This window comes from Ixodes scapularis, unplaced genomic scaffold, assembly GCF_016920785.2.
Source record: "Ixodes scapularis isolate PalLabHiFi unplaced genomic scaffold, ASM1692078v2 PGA_scaffold8__174_contigs__length_109621045, whole genome shotgun sequence".
Taxonomy (NCBI): domain Eukaryota; kingdom Metazoa; phylum Arthropoda; class Arachnida; order Ixodida; family Ixodidae; genus Ixodes; species Ixodes scapularis.
Genome location: NW_024609883.1, coordinates 60,515,552 through 60,543,000, shown reverse-complemented (window position 1 = coordinate 60,543,000; position 27,449 = coordinate 60,515,552). Strand labels below are relative to the sequence as shown.

Sequence of the window (27,449 nt, the reverse complement as noted above, 5' to 3'; positions counted from 1 at the left end):
CCCTTTTTAGAGAGACCGTGCAACAGTGCGAAAGAAGAAGTTGGTAACACACACTTCAAATGTTTTGTCTAGGGAACCCTAGACTTTACGACTTCCACTGAAGAAGACAAATTAAGTACCCCGCTGCGATGCCATCTTCGATTGGCATCGCCATTTGTGCAAAATAGGGGGTGCTCTGAATTGAGAAAACAAGGCATAAGCATCTAGGTCACTTCAATGAGATACAAAGTTCTACACATGATTACCAACATCAGTGAGGAAATCATAATACGGTTGCACCTAAATTAAAACATAAATATATATATAAAAAAGAAAAGCATTCTTGTTTATCATGATCTAGAATACCCGAGACTGTGGTAAAAGCTGGGAAACTTGGTCGAAGAAAAAAGGGGAAAAGAATGTCTCAATCATTGAGACATTCTTTTCCCTTGTCTTTTTTCTTTGACCAAGTTTCCCAGCTTTTACCACAGTCTTGGGTATTCTACATCATGATCAACATCCACCAGCTCACCTGCGCACTTACTGTTTTTTCATTCTTGTTTGCTTTTTCTCGGCAGAAATCGACCCTCTAGTAGGCAAATCATGCGCACATCAAAATTCTATTTGAGGAATGGAAGCAAATACCTCATTTTCTTTGCCTCGCGAACCGTCGTTGCGGTGCTCCGTCGTTCCGTCTGCGTCTGCTGCAGCGGACCGACAAGCAGGCCTCCGAGGGAACAGACCTGTCAAAGTTCAAGAACCCTTTAAATACAAGGGCGACTTGAACAAGACATATGATAGTGCCACTAGCTTAGCCACAACTCAGAGCTAGGACACTTGAGCTGTCTTGGTACTTAAAATCGATGTTGCCAGTTACCGGAAAATGCATGCAACCAGGCACGTAGCCAGGATTTTGTTTCGAGGGGGGAGCCCGCCCATGACAAAATGCTGTATAAGGGGGAGGGGAAGTCCCAGCAAAAAGGAAGATTTGGGGGGGGGGGGGGGCTACGTGCCTGCATTCGACGTTGCAGGTAATGCTTTTCCGTCATCCAAAAATGCTGAAATAGCCCGTGACAGAGCAAAATAATTTCAGTTTATATGTTCCATACTTGACTGTAAACGTTAAGGGGGGGACACTGGCTAGAGATTTAACTACTGAACTACTCAAGTGTTCGGAATGAAATTTGCGGGGAAGATTTACCATCAGATGTAGATGTATTGTGCAAACTTTCAGCTCTTTAGGACAATTTTACATACCTGCATAAGAAAATGTGTGACTCTTCGTTAAGAAATCTGTGATATACAAATGAATCAAAGGGACCCTGCAATCACATTCAAGCGTCTACCTTTTTTGCGGTTTCCACGTCTCTTGGGGTTCGGGCAAGCCAGCGGGCACGGAGAGAGCAACTAAATATCAGTGCGTCATATTTTAACCGAACGACGCGGAAACCTCCTCCACTGACGAGGGCGACCCGCAATATCAAAAGTGCGCAAAATGTGACGTCTTAGGTCCTGGGCTTACTACTGGTCAGAGCCGCTAAAAGCTTCTTCGTAGTCGAAATACAAAATATAAGTGGCGCGAACCGTTTCAATTATTTATAAAAGTAGTTTTTGTTCAGTATTTTAGATCAGAAAAGAAACGAATGTATTTTATAAAGTACGGAAACAAGAAATGACCCGTCGCATACCCGCCACCAAGTGGTGGAAAAGGCGGCGCATACTAGAAAGTAGTGGGGTCAGGTGCCGACACGGAAAGGTCCCGGACGTACGCGGCAACGCTGCGGTCGTATGGACAGGAGGATTCGACCGGCTCCGAGCGTTCCGAAGGCCTTCGGCGAGAAGCTTTGTCTTGCAGTTTGGCTGTTTCGCGGTGTGGCAGCGCGAAGTGTCTCCCATTCTGAACTGATCTTTACCCCGTGTTTGCTGTCGTTTGTGGCGAATGAAGTGTCATGCATAATTAGTGTTTAATTGCGCAGCAAATGCAATGAGAGCCGCTCTGGCTGCCTGCTGCATACAGCCTATCCAGAACACGCTTTAGTGGCGCCCTCTCGCACCGTCGACACACAGTACGACAGCCGTGAGCGCTCGATGAGCTCACAACTCCTCCTCTAGTTCACGGCCACTCAAGCAACCAAGGGTGTCATGAGGGAAGTTATTTTAGAGCGCAGCTCTTAGGGGCCCGTTCCCGGCTTGAGCGGCGTCGCCGTCGGCGTAACCAAGGTCATCCCAAGGTCACGTGACCCCTCTCAAGGTCACGTGACCCCACGTGACTCCCAAGGTCACGTGACCCCTCCCAAGGTCATCTTAAGGTCACGTGACCCCAAGACCCCACGTGACCCTTTGAAGGTCACGTGACCCCCAAGTCACGTGACCCCTCTGAGGTCACGTGACCCCCGAGGTCACGTGGTCTCCTCCCCAAGGTTACGTGACCCCAAGGTCACGTGACCCCTCCCAAGGTCATCTCAAGGTCACGTGACCCCAAGGTGACCCCCACGTGACCCCTCTGAGGTCACGTGACCCCTCTGAGGTCACGTGACCCCCCTCCCCGAAGTCACGTGACCCCCCCCCCCCCCCCCCCCCCCCGAGGTCACGTGACCGCCCCCCGGAGCATATTAAAGAATGAGGGGAGGAGGCAGGGTCTACCCTCCCCTCAGTACCCTTCACTCCTCCTCCTCCTCAAGAGCTGCGCTCCAATTCGGCGTTACAGGGATTTGTAAACGGCTTTCACTTTTTTGCTTGTTTTTGTAATTTTAATTTGCCTATAACTTTTAAAATAATACAAATTTCGAGAAAAGAAAAGTTTCACTAAGTTACTACATTCAGTTCGCTCAGGTTCGGTGCAATTTAAAAACCAGTAAAAAAGTCCTTGCAGGGCCCCTTTAAGCACCATATTGACTGCTTGAATATAAAGTAGGGAATGTGAAACTTCAGGCTATCTAGTTTTTATAACTCAAATGTAAATATTTCAGGCAGAGTTGATTGGGGTATCTTGATTGGGGTATCGCCATTTTGATTGGGATATCAAAATGCTTTCATTTGTAAAAAAAGGATTCCTTCGTATGAATTTTGCAGCAAAAAGTGGAACTCAGAAAAATGCATTCAAACATTGAACTCTTTTACTTTGTTACAGCCTCACAATCTGTTGAAAATATTTTATATCAACATAACTATTTGGAGTATGGTTATCAAATTTAGTATAAGGGTGTATAATTAAGTTTGTAAAACCGAAAAGCTCAAATAAAAAAAAAATAATTAAAAAATAAGTGAAATTTATTTCAAAGCATTTTTTTCTTCAAAAAATGCTTTGGCTTGTGACAAACTTCTGTGAACAGAAAATATGTCCAGTGAAACACCTGCCTGAGATGTATGCCCTACTTGTGACGTACCATCCCTTTGCAGAGTGCCAGCCAGAAAACAGATCCCCCATTAGAACTCTTTGCACGGACAGCGGTGCAACCTGGTGATGAAAATCCGGCAAAAACAAGCGTCCAGTTTCGAGCTCTACATAAGTGATGGCTGTCCAGCTCCAAACCTTGCGTAGAGCCTTGAGAACCGCCGCGTGCTGCACTTCTGACGCTTCCTGAGCGAAGTCCAGCAGAATTTCGAGCAGCGCCGACTGCTTCTCCTTGGACAGCTTCAGCACCAGCTCCTTGCTCACCTCCACAAGAGTATAAGGCCACAAATCAGTACCAAAACCACCAGACAGAATCTACAGCATATAAAGCAATATCTTTACAACACAACAGAATCTTATCTCGTAACGAGTCATTTAAGGGGTCGTCCAGCGCTTCTTTGAGGTGCCCAAACTAACAACATTTTTGGTCTTCCCTGCACACTATGAATGGCCATTGAGAAAACGACAAATGAAGGTGATGCCAAAAGAAATTATCAAATTTCCCTGCATTTTCCAGCTGGGTGATGTCACACGTCATAAAACTTGCAGGTCAAGCAGGTAATCCAAAAGACACAGCATAATGCTCATTCTTTTTTTCCTTTACTTTATTATGCTAGAGAGAGTTTTGTTAGCATTCGTTCACACTGTCGACCTCCTAACCATTTCAGTATTGGCAGTAAAGCATCTCAGTCTAAAAATCAAGGCAAAGACCAAATTTTTAAATTCAATAACGTATCGATAAAAATTTAGTCCCAACTAAAAACAATGCCGGACAGCAGAGTTTCAGCTGTTGCAAAGTCAATAGATGCTTTGCGTCAGTTGTGCGTGGGCACTGCCATAACTGACCTTCACTTTTCGATTCCCTTATTCTGTTCAATTCACTCCATCGCTATCACAGCAGGACAGGTTATCGGCATTTTGCATTCTGCCGCGCCCTTCTTTCCAGGAAAAACAATTCTGGAGGTTCGTCAACGCCCGCTTCAGTGGCTCAACGCAACGGTAAGACAAGAGGTCAGCAATGGTGGCGTAATCTGGCACGAGTGCAATGCGTCCATAAACCTTTCAAGCGCTTATCATCCGGGCAAAAAATGCCGAGTCGCTGAGCTGCAGACGCATGCGCAGCGTCTGACATACCGCACAACAGGGCTACGGTGCATGCTTAGAAGGCGTTTCACAACCCAGCAGACAAGGACGGCAGCGCGCAGGCAGCAGTTTTTGGAAAAGTTGCTTCGTGCAAGGTGGAGCAGACATACACTCACCACGCGCAGCGCAACGGTGGACACGGGCTCGCAGCCCTGGCACAGCCTGGGGCAGCGCAGGGCGCGCTCCAGGGTCTCCACGGCCCCCTCGACGTCCGCCAGACGGCCCACCTGGTCCGCCTCCGCATACTTGGACAGGCAGGCCCGCACCAGGTCCGACTTGGCCGCGCTCAGGGGCGGAGCCACGTCCCGGTCGTCCTCGTCCAGCACCTCGGAGACGGCACGCACCGCAGATTCCAGGGACTCCTGTGTTCGTGAGATGCAATCGGGATGAAATTTTTTTCTTGAAGAGAGAAAGGAGAAGTGTTCAAAACTGGACCAGTTGGTACTGATTCAATATAAAAAAGTGCGCGAAAGAAGACACAAAAGGAGTGCTCATCTGCTTGTGTTCCAGTTTTTTGTGCACTCAGTTTTATAATTACAAAAAAGATTGAGGTACACCTAAGCACTTCTTATGAGATGTGGATGTGAAAGCATGTACAGTAAAACCTCGTTATAACAAAGTTGAAGGAGCGGTCGTAATTATTTCGTTATAACCATTAGTTTGTTATAGACAATGTCCATTTCTTCCCACTATTAGCAAGCAAGGGGAGTTATGATTGCTTTGTTATATCCATTAGTTTGTTATATCCCGTTTTGTTATAACGAGGTTTTACTGTACATCATTCTTGCTGTACGCGTGTTGGCACGCTGACTGGCGCTGACCTGGCGCTGACTAGAGTTTCTGTATAGGACAGAGTTGCTCGCTCATCCCCGTAGCGCTGCCTTTCATGTTAATCCTGCTCCGCACGTAATTGAATTCGGCAAATGGCAGCGCCGTGTGTTCGAGGTGCGTGGTGTGCTCAAAAGCAGGGGAACGTATGTTCGGGCACGCGCAATGTCTACTCTCTTCGACAGCACTTGACCCGGCTCTTCATGTGATCGGATCTCGACAAATAGGGGGGCGGCAGCGCGTGCAAAACAGACGCGCAACTCTGGCTCCCGTAGGGAGCCTATACAGAAACTCTAGCGCTGACGGACACGCAGCACCATGAAGTGACCAGTCATTGAAACTGACGTGCACCGTCAGTTTCAACGACTGACCACCCCATGGCGCTGCGTGTCCAGCGAATGGGACCCTGATCGACGTGCGCTAGCCAATGGGATCGAAGCGATGTAAAAGGTGATGTAGCTAACCGGCGAATGGGAGCTGGCTTGACTTGGAGAAAAATTTAAGAGCCGTTTGGTGTGGTCTCAAAGCTGATGACGTCGGCTCGCTCCATGAGACAAGTTAGTGCTTTTGCATTAAAATTTGAATGCAATTACGCTAAAACGTAACGTGTGTCACAGCAACAGTGGCTCCGCGTTTGCATATTTTTCCATCGTTCGAGAGTTTTAGTAGACTGAACGCCATGAATTGTGGGCCTAGTGGGCGCGTTCTCGATCCATCCTTTAAAGCAGTAACGGCACGAGCACCCGCTAGCAACCCGAAGCTCTGGTGCATGATCTACTAAAAGTCCCCAATGTGGTGCCGCTGTCGTACCTGTGCCATAATGAAAAAAGCGTGAAACACAAGGCCACAGAGGAAAAAAATACATACAGGACAAGGTGCTGTCCTGCATACTAGCCCAACTGTCCATTCTCTGCGTCGCCCCCCGAGCACGATTTTGAGCATTTTACCATCATTTTGCTTTCCCTCCCATGCCTTATCCATACTTCGTTCACGACAAGCCTCCTCAGCCAACAACGCCTATTGTCGGCGACAGGTGAAGAGTGAAGTGGAAGCTAATGTTGCCATCGTTGAGAGATGCCTGCAAGACGCGCCGGCACTGATTTCGACACGAGGCAGGTGGCGCAGCGTGGATCCCCTAGTGATGACGTTCCGGGGAAAAAAGGTGCAGGTCTTGTCTTCAAAATGGCATGGCCTTGGCGTGCCATAACCGAAATTTGTGTTCATCGAACCTGCCTTGAACTTTCCAAGATCTGGCAATACGGCCTGCAAGTTCGTCTGCTTGGATGGTCATGCGCGTGCGCCGGCCTGACGGGGCGTCTGCTATGGCCAACACCTTCTATAATGGCTGGCAAGGTGAGAATGGCAGGACATCCTTTTCGAACATGTTCGTTGTCTTTTGTCATGCTTTGGCATTGTATGCATGCTTGCGGCTCGGGAGATGCCGAAGTGTTATAAATGGCAGAAAGAAATCGAGTGTACATCTTCTTTAATTCACAGAAAACTATCCCGTCGATAGCTCAGTCGATGGGGCAGACAACTGTTGAGGATACAGTTGCTGTCATTTGTAGGTTGCTGGCTCAAATCCGGCTGAGCAGATGGAAATTTGTTATAATTATAATACAATTAAATGCAAAGGTGCAAGCGAGCTGGACAAGAATGACGAAAATAATCAATGGAAAAGGGGAACAAGAGGGACAAAGGACAAACATAAATCTCCAAGCACAGCTAAGTGACTGGTGAGCGATTTTTTCTATAAACTCGGAGGCAGAAAGCGACTGTGTGTTTGATGACGTTGTGGGGGGGCTTTTGCGAAGGACGACTGTGCAATTTCCGGGCAGGTTCCCACTAACAGTTGCCGCCGGAAACTAGGAATTCTGTCCCAAGCAAGCTTGATTACGAGAGAAAGACCTTAAAGGGGCACCGACACCCAAAAGGTCTTATTTTTTTTATTGTCTAAAACGATGCACGTTGTAGTCCTAAACACGCAAAAAAAAAAAACGCATTGCAAAAAATGTGTGGTATGAAACGTGGTTATATATGCATTTGAGCATTTGACCGCAGCGCCCTCTCGTCTATAAACGTTGAGCCAATGCATGCAAAGTTTAACGCGATTATATACGCATTTGACCGCAGCGCTCTCTCTTGTATAGATGTTGAGCAGCTACATGCAACGTTTCATCCATGACATCCCCAGTTCTTGAGTTGCTACCACATCTCAAAGCCCCCTACTCGTCTCGCAGTCGTGGCCGAGTGGTTAGGGCGTTGGACTAGAAATCCATTGGGGTCTCCCCACACAGGTTCGAATCCTGTCGACTGCGCAAACATTTTTTCTTTTTTTAAGAAGACAGATGGGACGGCAATTGATGTGAGCAAGGCCGCCGGATGGACAAGGCTAGACCCTAAGGAGCTTCGCCTCTAAAATAATTTTGATGTGTCAGTTCCCCTTTAAATCGTGCGCTTCAGTAGTCGCCTAAAAGCGTTCGTGGGATTGCAGTCGATTCGGGAGGATGATATGGCATGCAGATGCCTCTCTACAGTGAAGTAAGATTTAGAGAGAAAACGCTACATCGGTACCTCCAGTCTCAGTAGCTCAAAGGCATGCACAGTAAAATACTACCACTCGAATAAACTCCAATTGAACAATCTATTCAGGTAAACAAGCATTTGTAATTGTCCAATGAGTTGAGTGACCTTTCCAGTGTTCAGACTTTTCCTCAGGGTCCCTTGAAGTTTGCTCAAGTGGTATTTCAATGTACATACGTAGCACGACGCCGATAGCGGAAGAGGCGGTCACCAATTTTTTGTCTTCTCTTTCTCTTAGAGTCTTAGGTGCTCACACTTTTTGCAAAGAGCGCGAGAATAGAACGAGCTCCCAGAAAATGTCGTGACCGCTGGAACTCGGAAAGAGTTTGGTTCCCTTGTTTCACAGATTTCTGCCAGCAGGCCCTGTAGTTGACATTTCATAGTTGTGTTGTGTACATGTTATTGATCCGTGAATTTTGAGCGCGTGTTTCTGTGTTGTGCAAATCCACTCCTATCTTGGTCCTGTGTAGGACCAATAGTATTTCAAATAAATAAATAATCAAATAATGGTAGGAAGTGCTCGTTTGAGGCGCTAACCTAAGCCATAAACTTTGGTGCCCTCAAACACTCCTTCAAATTAAAATGCAGAAAGGCGTGGATGTTCTGTTCATGCCGAGTAATGCATAGTATGCCAGTATTACAATGCATATCAACTTTGTTTCCCGTATGTCCAGAAGTTCGCTACACTGAGAGAGGTCATACTGTGCTTTCACAGCTTTATTCTATCACTCTTTTACTCTGGAGAGATTCTATGTACAGTGAAACACTACCCAAAATTCTGGGAAAGCTGAGAAGTAAAATCTCGAGAGAAATCTTCGAGTCATTTAATATTAGAATGCAGGGGGATGACAAGTGCATTAGTGCCCCGTCAGTGCATCTGAAAGACAAAGAATTTGAATTCTTACTTGAGAAGCCCGATTGGGTACATAAATAGTGTGTTTTCAATAAACATTCAGTTGAAAGTAGCGCTTCGTGTTGTGTCACTTACTCTGTCCTTGTCTTGCGGCGCATTTAGTTTGGTTACGGGGACGGGCGACAGGCGCCGCGCGCAAAGAGATAAGAAGTTACTTTTTTTCAGGATAAAAGGTCCGTTCATTATGCGAGTAAATACGGACACAAAAATTTTTCTTCGCGTAATGAACGCCCCCCCGAACTTTGCACTGATTTTTCGGAAAAAAAAAGTGTGTTCATTCTGCGAGTAAATACGGTATATATCGGCGTCAGTTATCCACGACGCTTCGAATCCAGATAACGTCAGTCGTGCTCCCGCCGAAAACACGCCAAAGAGCAGCAACATGCGAGTGCAAGGCAATAAACGTAACTGTCCACGGCCACCAAAAACACGCCGAAGAGCAGCAGCGCAGCAACGTCCCCGTGCAAGAGAGAAAACGACAACAGCCACTGCCAGCACCGCACCACTCATCGCAGCATTCAAGGTCACCACGTGATCGGTTGTCATGGTTACTTGGAACTGAAGTTGGAAGTAGCAGCTGGCGCATGGCGTAGCGCAGCCACACGGCCGGGTAGGAGGCGCTGCCGCGTGAGTTTGCGCGCTCCTGAGAGTATGGTCGGCAGCACGGTATGTTCGAATTAACCAGCGCCAACGCTTAAGCGTTCGAATTACCGAGCGTTTTTGCACATTGAAACACATATAGTGTAGAGCGGACCACAGCATCAGTTTGAATAAACCGAAAGTTTGAATTAAGCGTGTTCGAATTAACGAGATTCGACTGTACAAACCCCCAGCTAATTTCGGCACAATAGGTTTTTGGCTAGGTTACTCAAGCACCAAGGAGCGTGCTGGGAGTGTAGTTAGACATACTGCACAAGCTGGCATCTGCATCAGTAACTGTCGTACTGAAAAAATATAAAAGAAACGGCACTTTGAACGTGTGCTCAACTCCCCTTTTTGGTTATTTACATCGGATCTTTTATACGGAGAAACAAGTGCATGCAGCGTGTGTGTACCCAAGTTCCGGCATTTTCCTTGGGGTTTACGAAATTCGGCAGAAGGTGTATAAAACCCCATTTTATCAACCGGTGTTCCGGTACTTGCCCAGGGGGTCGAAACTCACCTTCGTTCCGACCTGCGCAACAAGCTGAAGGATTCCCAGCTTCAGTGACGTTGGCACTTCGCTGTGGTTCAGAAGGGCCAGCAGAGAATTGGGCTTCTTTAGGCCCTGCTGCCACTTTGCGACCAACAGCACGAGCTGCCTGCAACACAAAGGGGCAAACATTTGATTACACGTCACATGACCTATGCTCCAATTCAGTTAACCCACTAAATTTAGCGGAAATATTTACGTCACATGACCTGTGCACCAATTCAGTTTCCCCGCTAAATATGGCGGGAAAAGTAGTGTCACATGACCTCACGTCACGGGACTGACGGACAAATTGACATCCCGTGACTTATGCGCCAATTCAGTTTTTCTGCTAGATTTTAGCAGGAAAGCCCATCACGAACTTGCTGCCACTGTCTAAACTCATCATGTCGTAAAACTGCGCAATTAAAAAAAAAATTTTTGAATTTTTAAAATTTTAATTAATACACTTTGCAATTGAATCCTCCCTAATCCTTAGGATAGTGTAGCCTACTTCCGCATTGTGCTCCCATTATGATAACTAATTACGACAAAAAACGTGTTTCGAACGACACTCACTCGGAGTCTGTGGCGACCTCGGCGGATTGGTCGACAATGTTGCTGGCGAGCGAGTAGAGCCCGGACCGGGTTTTCGGCGACACCTCCAGGGCCTTTTCGATGAGAGACACGGCCAGGCGGCGAATCTCAAAAGTTGGCGACAGCAGGGAAAGCAGCATCGACAGAAACACTGCGGCGGGAGGAGACGGCGTCACGTCGGTGCAAACATCCCGCAACACCCCGAGACGAGATAGCCCACTTAAAACCGAGACCAAATTGGGTGAAAATAAAGAGCGAGAAAAGTTTCAAGCTATAACCAAAAAGGTATAAAAAAGAAACGGACAGACACTGCGGGGTTTTCGTCAAAACCAGCCTTTTCGTTTTCGTCAAAGTCACACGTCGTAGTTCTGAATAAGGATGCTGCAAATTTTTTTCAATGATTGAATGAAGCTCTTCAGAACGTCCCAAAGTTTTATAATTTTCGAACTTTCTATATCCCTAAATTTTCGAACTTGTTAAACTAAGAAGTTTGACGCTTTTCGAAATTCTGAACTTTGCACGTTCAGAAATGCAACGTTCTTCGAACCTTCGAACTTATTACGCTGCAAAATTCAATGCTTGGCGAACTTTCAAACTTGATAGACTAAACATTTTGATGATTTTCGAAATTTTGAATTTCTTTCACTAAAAGGATAGACACTTTTCGAACCTCCTACGCTAAGAGATTCAATACTTTTCGCACTTTTAAACTTATTTATCTAAAAAATTCAAAAATGTTCAAACCTTGGAATTTTGTAAAGTCAAAAGTTAGACAAACTTTGAACTTTTAGGGTAAAAGTTTGAAGTTCGTCGACCTCTGAAAGATCGGCGGGCCTGGATCATTTCGATTCCGACAATGAAATACATTCATTTTTTTTTTTTTAAATTTTTACATGCGGTGTTGCACTCCTTGCGAAAGACAATGCCGTTTATTTCAGTGTTCCGGCATACTTAGTTTTAAAGAAATTAATTTCCGAAGGAGCGAGGAAGGACGACGGGCTTTTGACGATTGTCGTTTGTGCCAGATTTGAAGCGCGCTATAGCCGAAGCTATTTATGGTAGAGATGTTAAACTTTTTAAGAATGATGTATGTATAGCCTCGGTAAGTGTCGTCTTAAGGTATGATTATTGTTATTCACAATGAGTTTCGAAGAAATGTCCAAACATGGTTCTACGAGCAATTATGCCCTAAACTTGGTAATTTTTTTCGTCTAGATTATTCGAGGTATCACATTTAAATTAACACCACAGACAGTAAATATCATTGCCATCTGTAGAATACAAAATAATGTATTTATTGTTTTTTTCACATTGAGGAATGAATTATCTCATGGAAAAAGATTTCAAATACTGTTCAAATTCAGCACAACATAAAAAAAAAAAAAAATTATTTTTTTTTGCTCATTTTACGTTTTTGGGATGCGTTTCTTTTAGCCTGTACACATTTTGGTAGGAGTAAACCTTGTTTCAAAGTTCTGGGCCTCTGAATATGCAAAAATACAACACTTCTGGGAGGTTCTTGATAGTTTTTTTTTTCTCTCCAGCTTTTCATTCTTGCATTTATTGTTATGTTTAATTTTTTTTACAGATGGCACAGTTATTTAGGTCGAAAAGACATAGCTTTCAACTTCCAAACCACTAATCATGTGACAAGTAGTGCCTTCTGACAAAGAGTTTCCGACAATGACCATCTATGCGATCTTTCATGCAGTGAAGAGCGACAGTAGGTACACATATGTATAAATAATTTCAGATTAAAATAAGCTTGACCACGCCTTCTTTCCTCGTACTGTTTTCTTTAACAGCCCGAAATTTCCGAAAAAAGGGGGGGGGGGCTAAAGCTCTTTCCCTCTCCCCTCGATTTTTTTTTTTTTTTTTTTTTTGTGATGTCACATTGCCACGGTGACGTCACATTGCAGCCGTATGGCTGATGATCAGTGTTGCTATCCCACTAGCAGATAGTTTCGGTTTTGTTGTAGACACCCGAAACACACAATATCAAAAGAAAAATTCTACGTTGTAATTCAGAGACACTGCTTTAGCTGAAGACAGTCGTAATCCCAAATTCGAAAATGATGACCGGTGGAGATGCTCTGTCCATGTTAAGCTCGCCTCGCGCCGGCACTCTCGCATAAAGTTTCACCACTTTGCTTCAGCAAGCATGCACGAACCTTCACTGCATTGTCGGAAAAGCTGTTGACGCAAAGAAACATGTCGCCGAATGCGGCAGGTTCGTAGGTCTGCCGGAGAGGGTGCTTGATATGCCCTTCGCTCATATTTATTTATTCTAGGTACCTTTCAGCACCCCAAGGCATTACAAAAAAGAAGGGGGGGGGGTGGGAATACATATTCAAAACCAATATAGTAGACACAGATAAATGAAGTTTAACCATGAAAGAGAACACATCTTGGAAACAATAAAACCAAAAAATAAAAGATTGTTATATAATACTACAAAAAAAAAGACATTCATTATTCTCAATCAACAAGAGTTCGATTGAATCACAACATCTGATTCAGGTAAGCGGGACTAAATCGCCCTGCGATTTAGCCAAGAGTGCTGTAAATAAAGGTTTGTTTCTTTCTTTTGCCCTAAGATTCAACTGTTCCAAAAAAAAAAAGGTCGACCCATATATTTGAATTTTTTAAATTCTCGGTGGGTTCAATAAAAAGGGGTCGACCTATTTTCGGGTAAATACGGTACTCTGACCTTTTTTTGGGAGTTTACAAAGCAGGGGGTGAGCGCTTATTGCGACGTCACTGTGTACAGGTGCAATAATAAGAACAAAAGCACCACTGACCAAGACTCTTTTCCGAGATCATCCAGTCGTGCTTCTCTTGCTTCTCGTCGGCCGAGCCTTGCACGAGCTGAACTGCGACTGCCAGTGCCAATGACTGAGCCCTCTCGTCTGGGGAATTCGGGGCGGTTGAAGCTGTGAGGTGCCTGTTCCACAGACCGCTCAGAAAGTTCATCTGGTGTCTCAAGCTCGGAAGGTGGGTCTGGAACAAAAGAATGACTCAGTGTCAAGACTCCAGTCAAAGGAACGCTACATACAATGTCAAGATATTTTTAATGTGAAACATTCTTTGGCTGGGTGTTCTTCGGCATTTCGTGAAGCCTAAAAGTGAAGCCTAGATAAAAGCGTGGCTGCGAGGCTTGACACTGATTGGTCGACAAGTGGGAGAGGAGTGAGGTGCTCGACGCTGATTGGTTAATGGGGGAGGTCATGTGAAAATATGGGCAGGCAAGGAGGAGCAAGACCACCTGTGCGCACCGAGGGAAAGGAGCTCCTGAGTATGGAAGACTCTGGAAAATCACTATTTTTATCAGCCCGATTAGCGGTGCTATTGCTTCATTCTAGAAACGACTCTCAAGTGTACAGATGGTACGCGTTAAACTATCTCATGAGGAGCGCCGTGGACGTCTGGTATCTAGAAACTCAAACTACCGCTAAATGTTTGCTATGCTAGAATGTGCCATGTATGCAACACAATTGCCCAGCAATTTGCCATAAATTTTTCATAAATTGTTTTTCCTTTTCCTGAAACCACAAATTGTTTCTTTAGACAAATTTTATTTGCAAGGAGTGCAAAAGGTAGTGGCAACTACAGAAATTAAAATTTCTGTTGAGAATCTGTAGGTCAGTGAGTGAGAGTTGGCGATTGAGTAAGTGTGAGTGAGTGAATGAGGGAGTCACAGATTGTATGAGTGAGCGGCGACTGTGAGATAGTGATTGAGTGAGTGTGATATTAGGTGGTTGAACAAGTACAGTCTACGCTCATTACAAGAGACCTAGTTACAACAGATATTTGGATATAGCATACTGACTTGTGAAGTTCGGTTCGTTTTCCTCTACATACTGTTGCCTCAACTTCATATCTGCATACAACATACTCTTCTTACAACAGACCGAAATCTTCATGAAAATCAAGGTCTGTTATAACGAGCTTAGACTGTATACACCAACTCATGTTTACAAACAAACCGGAGCGCCCCTAGCGGACGCCACCGGCGCCGCGCATGCGCGGTGGATGGTGGGCAAGAAGCCCGCCGTCGCCCATAAACAAACCATTGAATTGCGTTGTTGTCGGCGTCGGTGGGAGTCCCCGTGCTCTTTTTCGCGTTGGAATTGATTCTACGTCCTCCTAACAATGTCTGACTACTTGAGCGGCTTCAGCAAAACTATCGAGGCAAAACTTTGCGTGAATAATGTGACGTGCGGCGATTCATTTCAAGCGGACGCCGCAAAACGGGCGCTAAAGCCTGACTCCCACGATGAGGTTCTGCTCGCTATATTCAGTCGCGACGTCGCTCGGACTGCAAAAGCGTGGACCGTAGCTGAGATGGTGGACATCGGTACTGAAAACCGCAAGTAGAATCGGGCATTACAAGTCGGTGATGGCCACTGGTAACAATGATCAACAACTTCTTGTATCTGTTCACACTTAGCCGATTTACCCCGGCCAACCAACCTTCAAAAGTGTTTTGAGGCCTGCACTTACAGTAGAACCTCGTTGATACGTTCTTGGTTGATACGTTTTCCTGTCCGTTGCGTTCAAAAACGCCGGTCCCGTTTTACTTCCATAGAGATACATGTATTAGTTTCCTGCCTGTTACGTCTGCTTTCCCGGTTGTTGCGTCCAAAAGTGCCGGAATCGCGGCGCCTCGGCGCCTCGGCGCGCCGTGCGCCAAGGTGCCACGCCGGCTTGAAGCGAAGCGAAGCAGAGCCGAACAGCCGAACCACGCAGCGCGGATCGCGCGGCCGCGCGGCACGCGGGCGCCCCCCTTCCCTTTACTCCTTTCCCCCTCTTTCCCGGTCTCCTCACTGGGCCGACTGGGCTTTGCTGAGCTCTGCGAAAACGCTCGTTCTCTCTTGCTCTTTCTTTTCATCTGTCCTCTCTCTCCGGCGCGAGTTGTTTACGCGCCGCACGCACGCCGCGACGGCTGCACTGGCTGCACTTCCAGTTTCTGTTCCGCTCGACAGCTCGACTGCGTGAACAGTGCCGTTTCTGAGTGCGTGCGCGTTGACGACGGCCATGACATCCCGAAAAGAAAAGCACTCTCTTTTAAAGAGAAGTTTGACATACTTCGCACGGTGGATCGAAATCCCAGCCGGAAGAGGTCTGAGGTCGCAAGAGAGCTTGGACTCGCGCCGTCAACTTTAAACAGTATCGTCGCGAGACGAAAGGAGATCGAGGCGAAGGCTCCTTTCTACCAACCAGGCCAACCAGGCTTTAAACAGGCTCGGGGGGCAAAACACGCAAAGTTAGAGGAGGCCCTGTTGGTATGGTTCAAACAAGCCCGGGTATCTTGTGTCAACATCGACGGAGGGATTTTGCGAGAGAAGGCGCAAGAGATTGCTGATCGTTCGGATATCGAGCATAGCGGACATTGTGGCCGACCTCACTACTGCCGACAACGAAGAAAGTAATGAAGAAGACGAACAAAAAACCAACGATTACGCTGCACCCACGTTTGCGGACGCGATCGCTGCGTTGGACACCTTGCGCCGCTACGTAAACGTTCATGACTGCGCGGAGAGTGAGAGGGGACTGCGGCTTCTGGAGAAACGACTTTTACTGCATACCATTAATTCGAAGCGGCAGGTGGATATTACGCGTTTTTGTGAACGTGTCTGAGTCCAAAAGAAGTCGGTAAGTGCATAAAATAAACCATTGCATAAGAGCTGCTTTCTATCTTATATAGAGTGCCTTTAAGTGCGTTATCGGTTGCTGCGCTTTCCCGGTTGATACGCTTTTTTTCCGCGGTCCCCTGAAAAACGTATCAACGAGGTTCTACTGTAGTTCTTATCGCAATTGCCGGGTCAACGTTTGGTTTACGGGCCGCTGTCGTTTGAACGAGCTGACGACAAAAAGCAGCCAAGTTTGAAAGAGCAGACGACAGTTCGAACGCACGCGCAATGGAGTACGGGGAAGAAGCACCGCGTCCCGCGTCAACAAACCATTCGAATGTCACGTTGTCGGCGTCTGTGTGAGTCTGCATACTCTTTTGCGCGTTGGAGTTGTCGATTCTACGTCCTCATCGCAATGTCTTACCACTTGAATCGCCTGAGCGAAATTATCAAGGCTCGTTTCGCCGCTAAACTTTCCGTAAATAATTTGACGTGCGGCGATTCATTCGCATGAAGGCTGCGGAATGGACGCCAAAACCATGATGAGATTCTTGTAGCTATTCTCGGTCGCGACGTCGCTCGTGCTGCAAAAGTGTAAAAGGTAGCGGCGATGATCGACGTCGATACTGAAAATCGGAAGCGGGAACAGACCAAGCGTAACAAGTAGGTGATGGCCACCGGTACCAATAATTAACATCTTGTATCTACTGTTCACACCGAGCCTACTTAAGCCTTTTGAGGCCTGCAATTACTTCTTATCGCAATCACCGGGTCAAAGTTTGGTCAACGGGCCGCTTTTGTTTGAACGAGCAGACGACAAAAAGCAGACAACTTTGAAAGAGCAGACGAAAGTTCGAACGATCAGGCGGCCGTGTGAATTTGAAGACGCACTGAACCCGTGGGTGGCCCGGACGACTTGGGGGTTTTCTCTCGTTCATGTTGAAACAAAGCAAATACATCTGGCGACCACAAATTGTGGCCCGCACACGCAATCGTAGTTCGACAGCGTCTGGTTTGCCCTTTTCACGGCTACTATCCACGTTCTCGGACGAACGGAGGGTGCAAAAACACATGAAAACTGATCTTCAAACCTTTACAAACTCTCTTGGTAAAGCGACCGTCGCAGCATTTTGACGAGAAGGCAGGTTTTTTGTCTCGTTTCTTCCAAAGGGACACAGGAATGCATGTCTGGCACGGCGACTTCTGCCCACCGCCCCATACCGGAAGTGCGTCCGGCGCGCCACCACCGCGGCGTGACGTAGGAGAGTTGAGTTGGTGTATAACTTAGGGATTGAGTGAGTGGGAGTTAAGAGGTTGAGTATAAGTGCTAACTCAGTAGTGTGCGATCATGACTGAATAGGTGAGTGTGAGTCAGCAATTGAGTGAGTCTTAAATTAGGTGGTTGAACAAATGAGTTAGGAATTGAGTAAGCAAGTGAAACCAAGATTTGAAAGGTTGAACATTGATACTGAGTAAGTATGATTTAGCGGTAGTGACAGAGTGAGACTTAGCAATCGACTGATACAGTGAGAGTGAATTATTTAGTAAGCGAGACTCAATAACTTAGTGCAAATGGACAAGCGTAAGAGAGAAACAGAGAGAAAGAGTCCAATGACCAGGTCAAGCACAACTTTCTCGTAGAAAATCCGAGAAAGTTCTGGGCTCATTTGACAAAAAAAAGGGTGATGATTAAGGAGCTTATTAATAGCGGGCAGACATTTGCCGATGAAGCGAGCATAGCAAGTGAGCTTAATTATTTTTTCTCTTCCGTCTTAACCGTTGATAACTGCATGTTGCCTTCATTTAATCATGACAGTTGTGGAATCAGTGATTTGGTGGTTTCTACAGAAGGTTTTTTTAAGTCTTTTGCAATTAGACACTAGAAAGCCGAGTGGCCCAGATGGAATTCCTAACGCTTTCTTACGAAGGTACGCTGAATGGTGTTCCAAGTTTCTTTACGTGATTTACTCTTGCAGTTTAAAAACTTGCGACGTGCCTCAAGATTGGAAAGTAGCCAAAGTTGTTCCTATATATAAAAGTGGAGAGAAAAAAAGTGTTTGCAATTACAGACCAGTGTTATTGTTGAGTACATGTAGCAAGGTTCTCGAACACTTCATAGTTAAGCACATTGTAACTTTTCTAGAATCTGAAACTTTCTTAGTAGATTATCAACATGGGTTCCGAAGAGGCTTTTTGACAGTGACACAGCTGCTTCATACGGTCCACAATTTTGGTTCAGTGATTAATAATAATGGTCAAGCCGACACAGACTTCTTAAATTTTGCGAAGGCGTTCGACAGGGTTTCGCATCGCAAGTTACTGCACAAATTGAAGCAAGTGTTGGGCAATGATTGCCCACTGAGGTGGATAGACTCGTACCTGACAAATCGCAAACAGTTTGTGTGCGTAGGCAATGCTGAATCAATAGAGTTACCTGTTCTTTCTGGAGTGCCCCAGGGCTCAGTACTCGGACCATTGCTCTTTTTGGTTTTTATCAATGACCTGAGAGTTGATAAGCCCTCGGTACAGTGCCGTTTTTTTGCTGATGATTGTCTTTTGTTTTCAAATATATCTTGTGTATCTAACCAAAAATGCTTAGAGGAGAGTCTTCAAATGATTTCATTATGGTGTCAAAAATGGCAAATGAATTTGAATGTCAAGAAATGTGTGCAGATGTCAATTACACTGAAGAAGGTGCCTATCTTTTTTTTCTTATTCTATTCATTCAAATGCCTTAGAAGTAGTTAATAAATACAAGTATCTCGGTATTACTATCACGTCCAACTTAAGCTGGGCTAGTCATATTGAGCAGACTGTCGCAAAAGCATCAAGTAAATTGTGGTCGCTACGTAGGAAAATGTGTCACTGTACTCCTGCGACAAAGCTGACGGCCTATAAATCACTGATTCGTCCTTTGCTGGAATATGCTGACGTATGGGACCCGCACTCGCAATCGCTTATTGACCAATTGGAAGGCCTTAAAAAAAAAAAAAATTCGCTTAGGTTTATTTACAACTCATACGGCAAAGATTCACACGTGTCACCATTGTATACCGCCTCCGGAGTGTCTATATTATCATGTCGAAGGAAAGTAAAGCGTTTGACATTTTTGCATAACATAATTCATAATAACGCTGGTTTAAATTTTGATGATTATTTGCAGTATAATGCGAGTCGCGCTACAAGGCAGAAGCACGAGAATTTGCTCCTTGAGTTCCGCTGCAGAAAAGATGTTTATAAAAACTCATTTTTTCCTCGTTCTGTTAGTGAGTGGAATGAGTTGCCACCAAGTGTGACGGCGATTACTTCTACCGCTTTATTTGCGAGTGCAGTTGATGAATTGTTTTTTGTCACTAATGACTAAGCTACTTGTTTATTGTTGTTTGTTCATTCGACTCATTGATGGTTTCTGATGTTTGTCTATCATGCCTTGGCCCTCAAAAGTTGGCCGGCAGTATTCTCAAATAAATTAAAAAAAAAAAAAAAAAAAAAAAAAAAAAAAAAAAAAAAAACTCAGTGCAGGTGATTGAGTATGGGATACCGACATGCCAGAAGCACATTTCCATCCTTTCCTGCTACATGCACGGTAAATTCATCATCGTGCGATACCTGCCAATCAGAAAGTCACAAGCCGCACAAACAATAAATACTATGGTGGGGACGCACATTCAGAAAGTATCTCAAGAGTCCACGAATTGCGGTCCGTCGGCCACCCTTGCGAGTGGATTGGTCCGCGACCGTCTTGAACAAATCGGAGAGCAAGCCGATCCGCTCGGCAGAGCTCCCCTCGTACTTCAGGCTCCAAGCTGGGCTCTCTGTCAGTCGGGACAAACAAAACCCAAACTTAAAAATAAAAAAAGACAAAAATGAAGAGCTTTTCGCCACACCATGCGAAGAAGTGACAGCGATAGCCATTACAGCGCGTAGCAACACACCCTTTTACGTCTATTCACTCTTCATTTACCCGATCGCATGTAACACAGCCTTGCGGTTACTGAAGCATGTAGGAAAAGAAACACTGCACACATGAATCAACGTCCCTGCCTCATACTAAATCAAGACAGGTAACGTTACGAGAGATGAATTGCTTTATACCTAATAGTCTAAGCAAATCAAGTTCTATGGTGCGGAGCTTGTAGACACTGCCGCCTGGCAAAAGCCAAGTGCACATGATTTGACTCATGTCATGGGCTGGTGCACGCAAACGCAACAACGCAAACTCCGTGAATGCAGCTGGAAAGTCGTAATGGCTATCGTTGCAAGAGATACGTGTGCTAAAGCAGACAGAAATTGGAAACGGCGCTCCACAAAACTTTTCCACAAACGTTAGGCAGGTAGCATTAGCACTGTTCAGTATTGTTGGTTGAATGGTGTATGGTAGGAAACCCTAAACTGGCTGGATTTGAGCACTAAAAATGGTTATTATTGCATCTTATATATCTTTACAATTCACAAATTAATTTATTTCCAATTTTTTTTTAACACCATGAGAGTATCGTTTTAGCATCTGCTTTAGACGCCCCATACGGGTTTAACAAACACATAAATCTGTCCACTATCCGACGAGCTTGACATTAAACATTATTACCGTATTTACTCGCATAATGAACGCACTCGCATAATGAATGCACCCCCCCCAATGGGTACTAATATTTCAATTTTTTTTTCCCCCTCGTGTGATCAACGCATCTCCAAGTTCTGGCTCCGCGAGTCTTGAATTGCATCCAATTTAGCTAGCCACCAAGCCAATTTTCTTTTGCTGCCAGACGGTCGAGCCAAGTGAAGCCAAGCCAAGTTGCTCTCGTAATGGCAGCAAGTGCGTAGTTGCGGAAGTTGCAGAAATGATCAACCGTGAAATGGAGCGGCACGCACGGTCGCATTGCTTTTCGTGTTGAGTAAGCTTCGTAGGGCGCTTTTCCTTCGGCAAAGGGCACGCCGAAAGCGCCCTAAAATGGTTCACAATTTATAAAGCATGGTTACTGTGGCACGGCCCCTACTATCCGTGGGTGTGCCTCGATCAGTGGAGACGTGCCACAGTACCTTGCCGTGTCATATTAGCATCTAATATGACATTTGTACGAAGTATGTAAATGCTAAAAGTTTACCCCGCGCAATGACCTCCCCAAATATGTGTCAATTTTTCGAGGTAAAAAGTGTGTTTAATATGCGAGTAAATACGGTATCATAATTAGGAGTGAAAGTATACAGGCAAGCTGGTTAGAAAACATACCTCAGACAAAAAAAAAAAAAGAATTAAGTAACAGACAAGACATATCATTATTATTATGTAGACACCAGAGGTCATATTCGTGAAACCATCATACTTAAAAAAGACATGAATACAGCAAATCCTAAGAACGAATCCACATCCACAAAATGATATGACTAAGTTCCGCATAGCTTACAATGTGCACAACTTTTATTTTAGTATTTATCACTTATTTCATTCTCCCAGCCTAAGGCAGGGGTGAGTACGAATCGGAAAGAACACATAACCATAATACACAGCGAGATATTAAAAAAGAAAATTTGAAACAAGGATTTTTTTTTTACAAACAGAGATGTGTTAAGAACATCGACAACACTTTCAGACAGGCTATTCCAATCATGAAACAAACTACACCAACTTTACATAACAAATATAACAATTTAATCAGACGTTTCGTCTGCAATACAGGATATATCATCAGTGATGCCTAGTTGGCAGACATGAGAGGCACCACAATCAGGAGTCTTACTTAGGAAAGTTTGCGTACAATTCGAGAAGGGGACTGCGGTTGGAGATAATAGCCGATGAATTACTCCGAAAGCACCACGATTCCAAGCACCTTCGTGGACCACACTTTTGTCCGCGTGCCAAGGTCGACGCATCCTCAAAATCATGACCCATTGTCCAACAATGGTCCACCAGTTCCGTCTTTACCCCTGTGGCATTTGTGGCCTTCACCACAGCCTGCTTGTGTTCTTTCATACGGGCAAAATGTTTACGGCTGGTATCCCCAGTATATAATGCGTCACAATCTAAACAGTTCAATTTAGACACAACACCACACAGAGACTCGAAGAAACGAGGTCACATAGCTGGGGTTTTAAAGTTGTTTGAATGTTTAAAGGGACAAGGGGCCTGCGAATAGACTCAGAAATGCCTTTAATGCACGGAATTGCATTAGACCTGCTCTAAGGCAATTTTTATTTTGACTTTTTCCTTGTCCCATCTGCTAACGCATGTTTTCTGCTTACAGTTATATTTGTTATGTAAAGTCAGTGTAGTTTGTTTCATCACAATGAGTCTTGGCTCCTGGAACATTTTTTCATTGCAATCATTTATCGAACTTAAAAAAATGAACAATTTAAAAACATCTGAAGAGTATGTGCCAGGATAAATACGCCAGTTGTGTTTTTTTCTAATAATACAATGATTGACGACAGCTAAGAACTGGCCAACTTGCTAGCTAAGTTGTCATAGGGTAAGGAAGTCTTTGTGAATCCCGCCTTGAACCCCTTCCTACCCAAAACTCACCACTGAGCAACTCTACAGGTGGCAGCTTTGTCAAGATCAACTTCAGCCCCGCGCAGACGGTCTTCAGGGGCACCTTGCCTTCACGGATCGCGGCAGACATGGACTCGGCGTTCACAGCATCTCCCTTCTCTGCTAGCAGACGCTGGTAGAAGTGCAGTGCCGTGTGAAACTGGTCCGAGTCGTCACCCGAGCTGGCAGCAAGCAGCGCGTTGACGACATTTCCGCAGATGCAACGGAGTTGCGGAGCCGGGCTCGTCGAAAAGCAGGCGTCTTCCAGGGATTTAATCTAGAAGCACCAATGTTACTTTTACGACTCAGAAAGAGAGATCTATAGGGTGTCTGCAACGGATCTTGGCACTGTAGAACAAGCCGGAGAAATTTGCACCTGCACATAGAAAACTAACAATTGTAAATTGTGGCGCCATCTCCCGATAGGCACAGCAAACAAATGACACATTCTATCTAGTGCTTGCTAAGCCTACCAGGAGATGGCAGCACATGTTACAACCATCGCTTAGAGCCTGTATTGCGGAGTTTTCAACTGCTCAAGGGGGGTTGTGGTTTATGGGCAGCGTTTACTATACAAGCTCTGGAGAGATGATGAGGATTTGATCGTCTGCGAACGTCTCCGTCTTTTTGCCTGCTCTCCTCCTCGCCATGCGAAAATGTAAAGCACGTGCACTTGTGACGCAGGAGGCATCCACCATTCAATTGCAAATGCTCTCACATGGTTTGGGATGGACTCTCTTTAATCTGGACACTCTAGCTCAAACTTGTAACTTGTGGTACCACCTTCTGATAGGCACAGCGAGCAGGCGACGCACACTGTCGTGTGCTTGCTGAGCCTACCAGGAGATGGCAGCACATGTCAGAACCATCGCTTAGAGAGCCTACATTAAAAAAAGTTTTCAACTGCTCGATCGGAGTTGCGTGGTTTATGGGCCGCGTTTGTGAAAAGCTGAGGAACGCGTTAATCGTCTGCGAGCGTCTCCGCCTTTCCGCCTACTTTCCTCCTTGCCAGGTGAAACCGCAGTGCATGCGCACTTGCGATCAATCCCTGCCAGAGGCGTCTGCCATGAAATGGCAAATGCCCCCCATGGTTTCGGCTGGACCCTCTCTACTCCTAAACTCTCTACCATCGCTAAATCAGTTGTTTCCAAATAGGTCTGCTGCTGACCCTGGCACGTTTGTAGATCTTATTTTACACAGGATCAGAGGCATGCCTTGAAAGTTCGCAAAATGCCCCACCTAAATGCACGTGATTTTAAAGGTTTAGCCAAAAAATCCGAGGCTTTCAAGGGCCCTGCGAGCAAAATTTTCAAATTCAAGGGTTTTCAAGGTTTAGCAAAAAATCCAGGGTTTTCAAGGGCCTTGAAAACCCAATTTCTAAATTCAAGGGTTTTCAAAGGTTTCAAGGACCTGTGCGCACCCTGTATATGCGTGCGCCATTTTTCTGGCTAGTTTAACGGCGCCAAGTACTACTGTAGCCACGGTGGAAGAAGAGGGAGGTGTGTGAACGGCGCCGCCTCGACTTAAAGCAGGCATTGTCGAGGGTTCTCTCCCGTTTCTCGCAAAGGCTGCGAGATGCCGCAGCATGACGTGAGCTCGAGGAACCATCTTCATTCGCAAGCACATTTTCAAGGCGGCGAGGTGCGCAGCCGAACCTACGCGTGGAGCCCCAACCCGACAGTGCCCCTGCTGGGAGATACGTAAAGCCCGAACGGAATTTCAAACCCCTTTCTGGCCTCGCTCCAAAACCTCTTTCTTCCTCCATTGTGCTCCTAACCAAAGGCTTTGCAGGGGTAGCGTGCCTGAATTTGAGTGTTTCCAACCACTTGACCGGGGTCCCACAGTTTATGGGCCGCATTTGCTATACGAGCTGCGCCGAGGAAGCCACGGCATCAGTCACCTGCAAGCATCTTCAGGTTTGGCTCCACCTATTTGCTCACCTCCTCCTCGTCGTGCGACGATGCGTGCATGCGCATAAGAAACCGATATGCGCACGAGGTGGCTGCAATTAAATTGCAAATGCTTTCAATGGTTCTAGTTGCTCCGTCTATTAGACATAGGCTTAAACTTAAACTCTTCAGCAGGAGATAAATGAGCTAAAAAAATGGACGCCGCGCGGCAGCATCGTGTAACCGGCGCTGGTGCCCCTACATCAGTTCCACGCGGCATTGCGGTGCTCGGATCTGGTCAAAACAAATAAAGCTGCACCGTGCACCTGTGGAGCGCCTAGCGGCCAGTGGCGAACGCCAAGTGGCGCCCAGTTTTATTGCTTGTCTGTTGCATGCTTTAGGCCTAGGAGAAAAAAATTATAGAATAATGCGACCCAGTAACATTTGAAAGAGAAGGTGTAGCGCAATGCCAACAATGTGTCTCTCTACTCTAAGGGCTGCACTCCTTAAAGACCAAGACCCCTTTAGGGATTCAACCTATGAGAGCCCATATTGCTTTCACAATCAAAAATGACAGTATACAGTGTAGACCGCATATAACGTATGTCGCGGGAGTCGCGAAAATCCGCACTATAAGCGGTACCGCACTATAACCAAAACATCAATTTTTCAGGCCAAAATACATGCCATGAGACAACTTAATTAACACTTGTGAAAATAATTTGTTTTATGTTAGATGAAAAATAAAGCTTAGTTTGAGGAAAGTCTTTATTTCACCTGACTAGTACAGTTCTGTCTCAAGTGTGTTACACATTTTGAAAGAAATGAGCAGCTTTTGCCTGGCGCAGCCTTTTAACGGCGTCGCGGGTTGCGGACGGACGTTGAGAGCGTTCAGGATTGCTAACCCTAATCACTTTTCTCCGGAGATGAAAACGCGTGAAAATTCGCATCCTTCACACGGTACGCGCCGGTAATACCTTGAACTTGAGCGCACGCATGAAATACGCCAAATAAGAAATCCGGGCGATGTTCGAGGACACAAATGCTTAGAAATCACCACTGTAGTCGAAGTAAGCAAATTTGACGACACGGGCGTTTCTGCCGTCTTGAGAGCGCCGCCTTGACATCGCCGCACGAGTAGGTGGATACGTGCTGGGTTGTCATAGCGACACACAACGAAAATTCACAGTCAAGGATAGCGCTTTTACGCGGAACGATGAGATGAACGCCGTCTACGACGACGATCACAACCGACGCCGTGTTTGCGGATAGAAACAGCCGGCCCGCGACCGGCATGTAACGCGCGCAACACTTCTCCTCGACCTGCGATTGGTCTGTCGCTGCGGTTGTTTGTTTCCAACGCAGCGGAGGGACGCACGCACGTGAACGACACGTGCGTGCGTCCCTCCGTTGCTAGGGCAACTGAAGCCTCTCTCTTCGCTTCTCCCGCTTCTTCGAGCTTCGAGCACCCTCCTTGCCCCGCGAGTGCCGCTTGCGCAACGCTTGCGGCTCGCGCCGTCGCGCCGTCAGCGCGCTTGCTGCTCCGGTCGTCGGCGCGGCCGGCGGGCTGTGCCAGAAACCGCACTATAACCGGTATTTCCCTTCGCGCGCCTGCATTTTAAGCGGTATGTAATTACATGGAGTTCTATGGGAGACGAACCGGTGGTTTAAAAAAACCGCGTTATACCCGGTCCCGCACTATAAGCGGTTACGTTGTAAGTGGTCTATACTGTATCTACTTTTACCAAAAACTTTGTGGCAGAGTGAAAAAAGAAATATTAGAATGCAGCCTAATTACAGATTAAAAGGAAAGCAGGGCAATGCAAACAATTGTACATCTCTTTAGCATGATGCATGTTGAAAACCCCAAGCTGGCAGTCATACTGCACTGGGTAAATGTCTCACTTACCGTGTGAACCAGTGTCGCCATATCTTGAGGCACACAAACCTCTTTCTGTCTAAATATTCAGCATCTAACTTGATATTTCTTTTGTGATAATTTGTAAAAGGCAGAAGAAACCACCATATTTTTGTGCTTTCCCTGATGCTGCCCTGACAGTGCTAGTTTAAGGGAACCATCGATTGGCATTTCACTAGTGTGACCCTTATATTTAGCAATAAAGAAACTAAAGGCTTCAGTCGAGAGCAAGCTGACGCATTCCCCAAACTTGAAAAGTCTCACTTACGAGGCTAATGGGGTCATCGACCTGTTGAATAGCCTCACCCAGCTGGGAGAGCGCGAGATCAATAAACTCGGCGGCGTCCCCACGGTCCAATGCCTGCTTGACCTTACCTAAAAGTGGGAAAGAGAGGAAAAACCAACACTGAACACTTTGCCTTATTTTCTTAGAGTGCAACCAAGCAAATTACGAAGAAATTCTAGAAAAGACATTGGAAGTAGGGGTCTGCACGGGCCGATCTTTATGAGCCTGGCTTAGCCCAATCCGCACACTCTTGGGCCTGGACCCACCGGCGGGCCCGTTATACATTTCCGACAGCCGGCCCAGCCCGGCTAAGCCCACTGCTAATTTTCACGGGCCCATTGAGTATAAGTAGCTCTATTTTCGCCCAGTGTGAATAGCTACACATGTTGATTATGGTTGCAGTAAGCAGTAATTGCAGTAAGCATCCAATTTTCTTTTTTCATGGCTATCATTAGCCAGGCCAATCCAAGGCGTCCTTTCTTGAGACCAAACCCTCGCATCGGAAAGGATGGACAAATAAAAATGGCAAGCAGCAGTAAACAAAACGACTTTTCAAAGCTAAAAAGACAGGGAAACGTTGCGACGG

At 45.9% G+C, this 27,449-nt stretch overlaps 1 protein-coding gene across 1 annotated transcript in view; it reads right to left on the bottom strand.

Moving 5' to 3' along the window:
* Window positions 1–27,449, bottom strand: part of LOC8032085 (HEAT repeat-containing protein 1) — a 97,713-nt gene that overhangs the window by 43,205 nt on the left and 27,059 nt on the right. The window contains exons 14-22 of the mRNA XM_029986846.4: window positions 26,846–26,952; window positions 22,762–23,047; window positions 19,908–20,056; window positions 13,410–13,608; window positions 10,591–10,759; window positions 10,003–10,141; window positions 4,633–4,878; window positions 3,512–3,637; window positions 625–722 (exon numbers count right to left, since the gene is read on the bottom strand). Of these exons, the coding sequence (XP_029842706.2) occupies window positions 625–722; window positions 3,512–3,637; window positions 4,633–4,878; window positions 10,003–10,141; window positions 10,591–10,759; window positions 13,410–13,608; window positions 19,908–20,056; window positions 22,762–23,047; window positions 26,846–26,952 (1,519 nt within the window). The remainder of the gene's footprint in view (window positions 1–624; window positions 723–3,511; window positions 3,638–4,632; window positions 4,879–10,002; window positions 10,142–10,590; window positions 10,760–13,409; window positions 13,609–19,907; window positions 20,057–22,761; window positions 23,048–26,845; window positions 26,953–27,449) is intronic.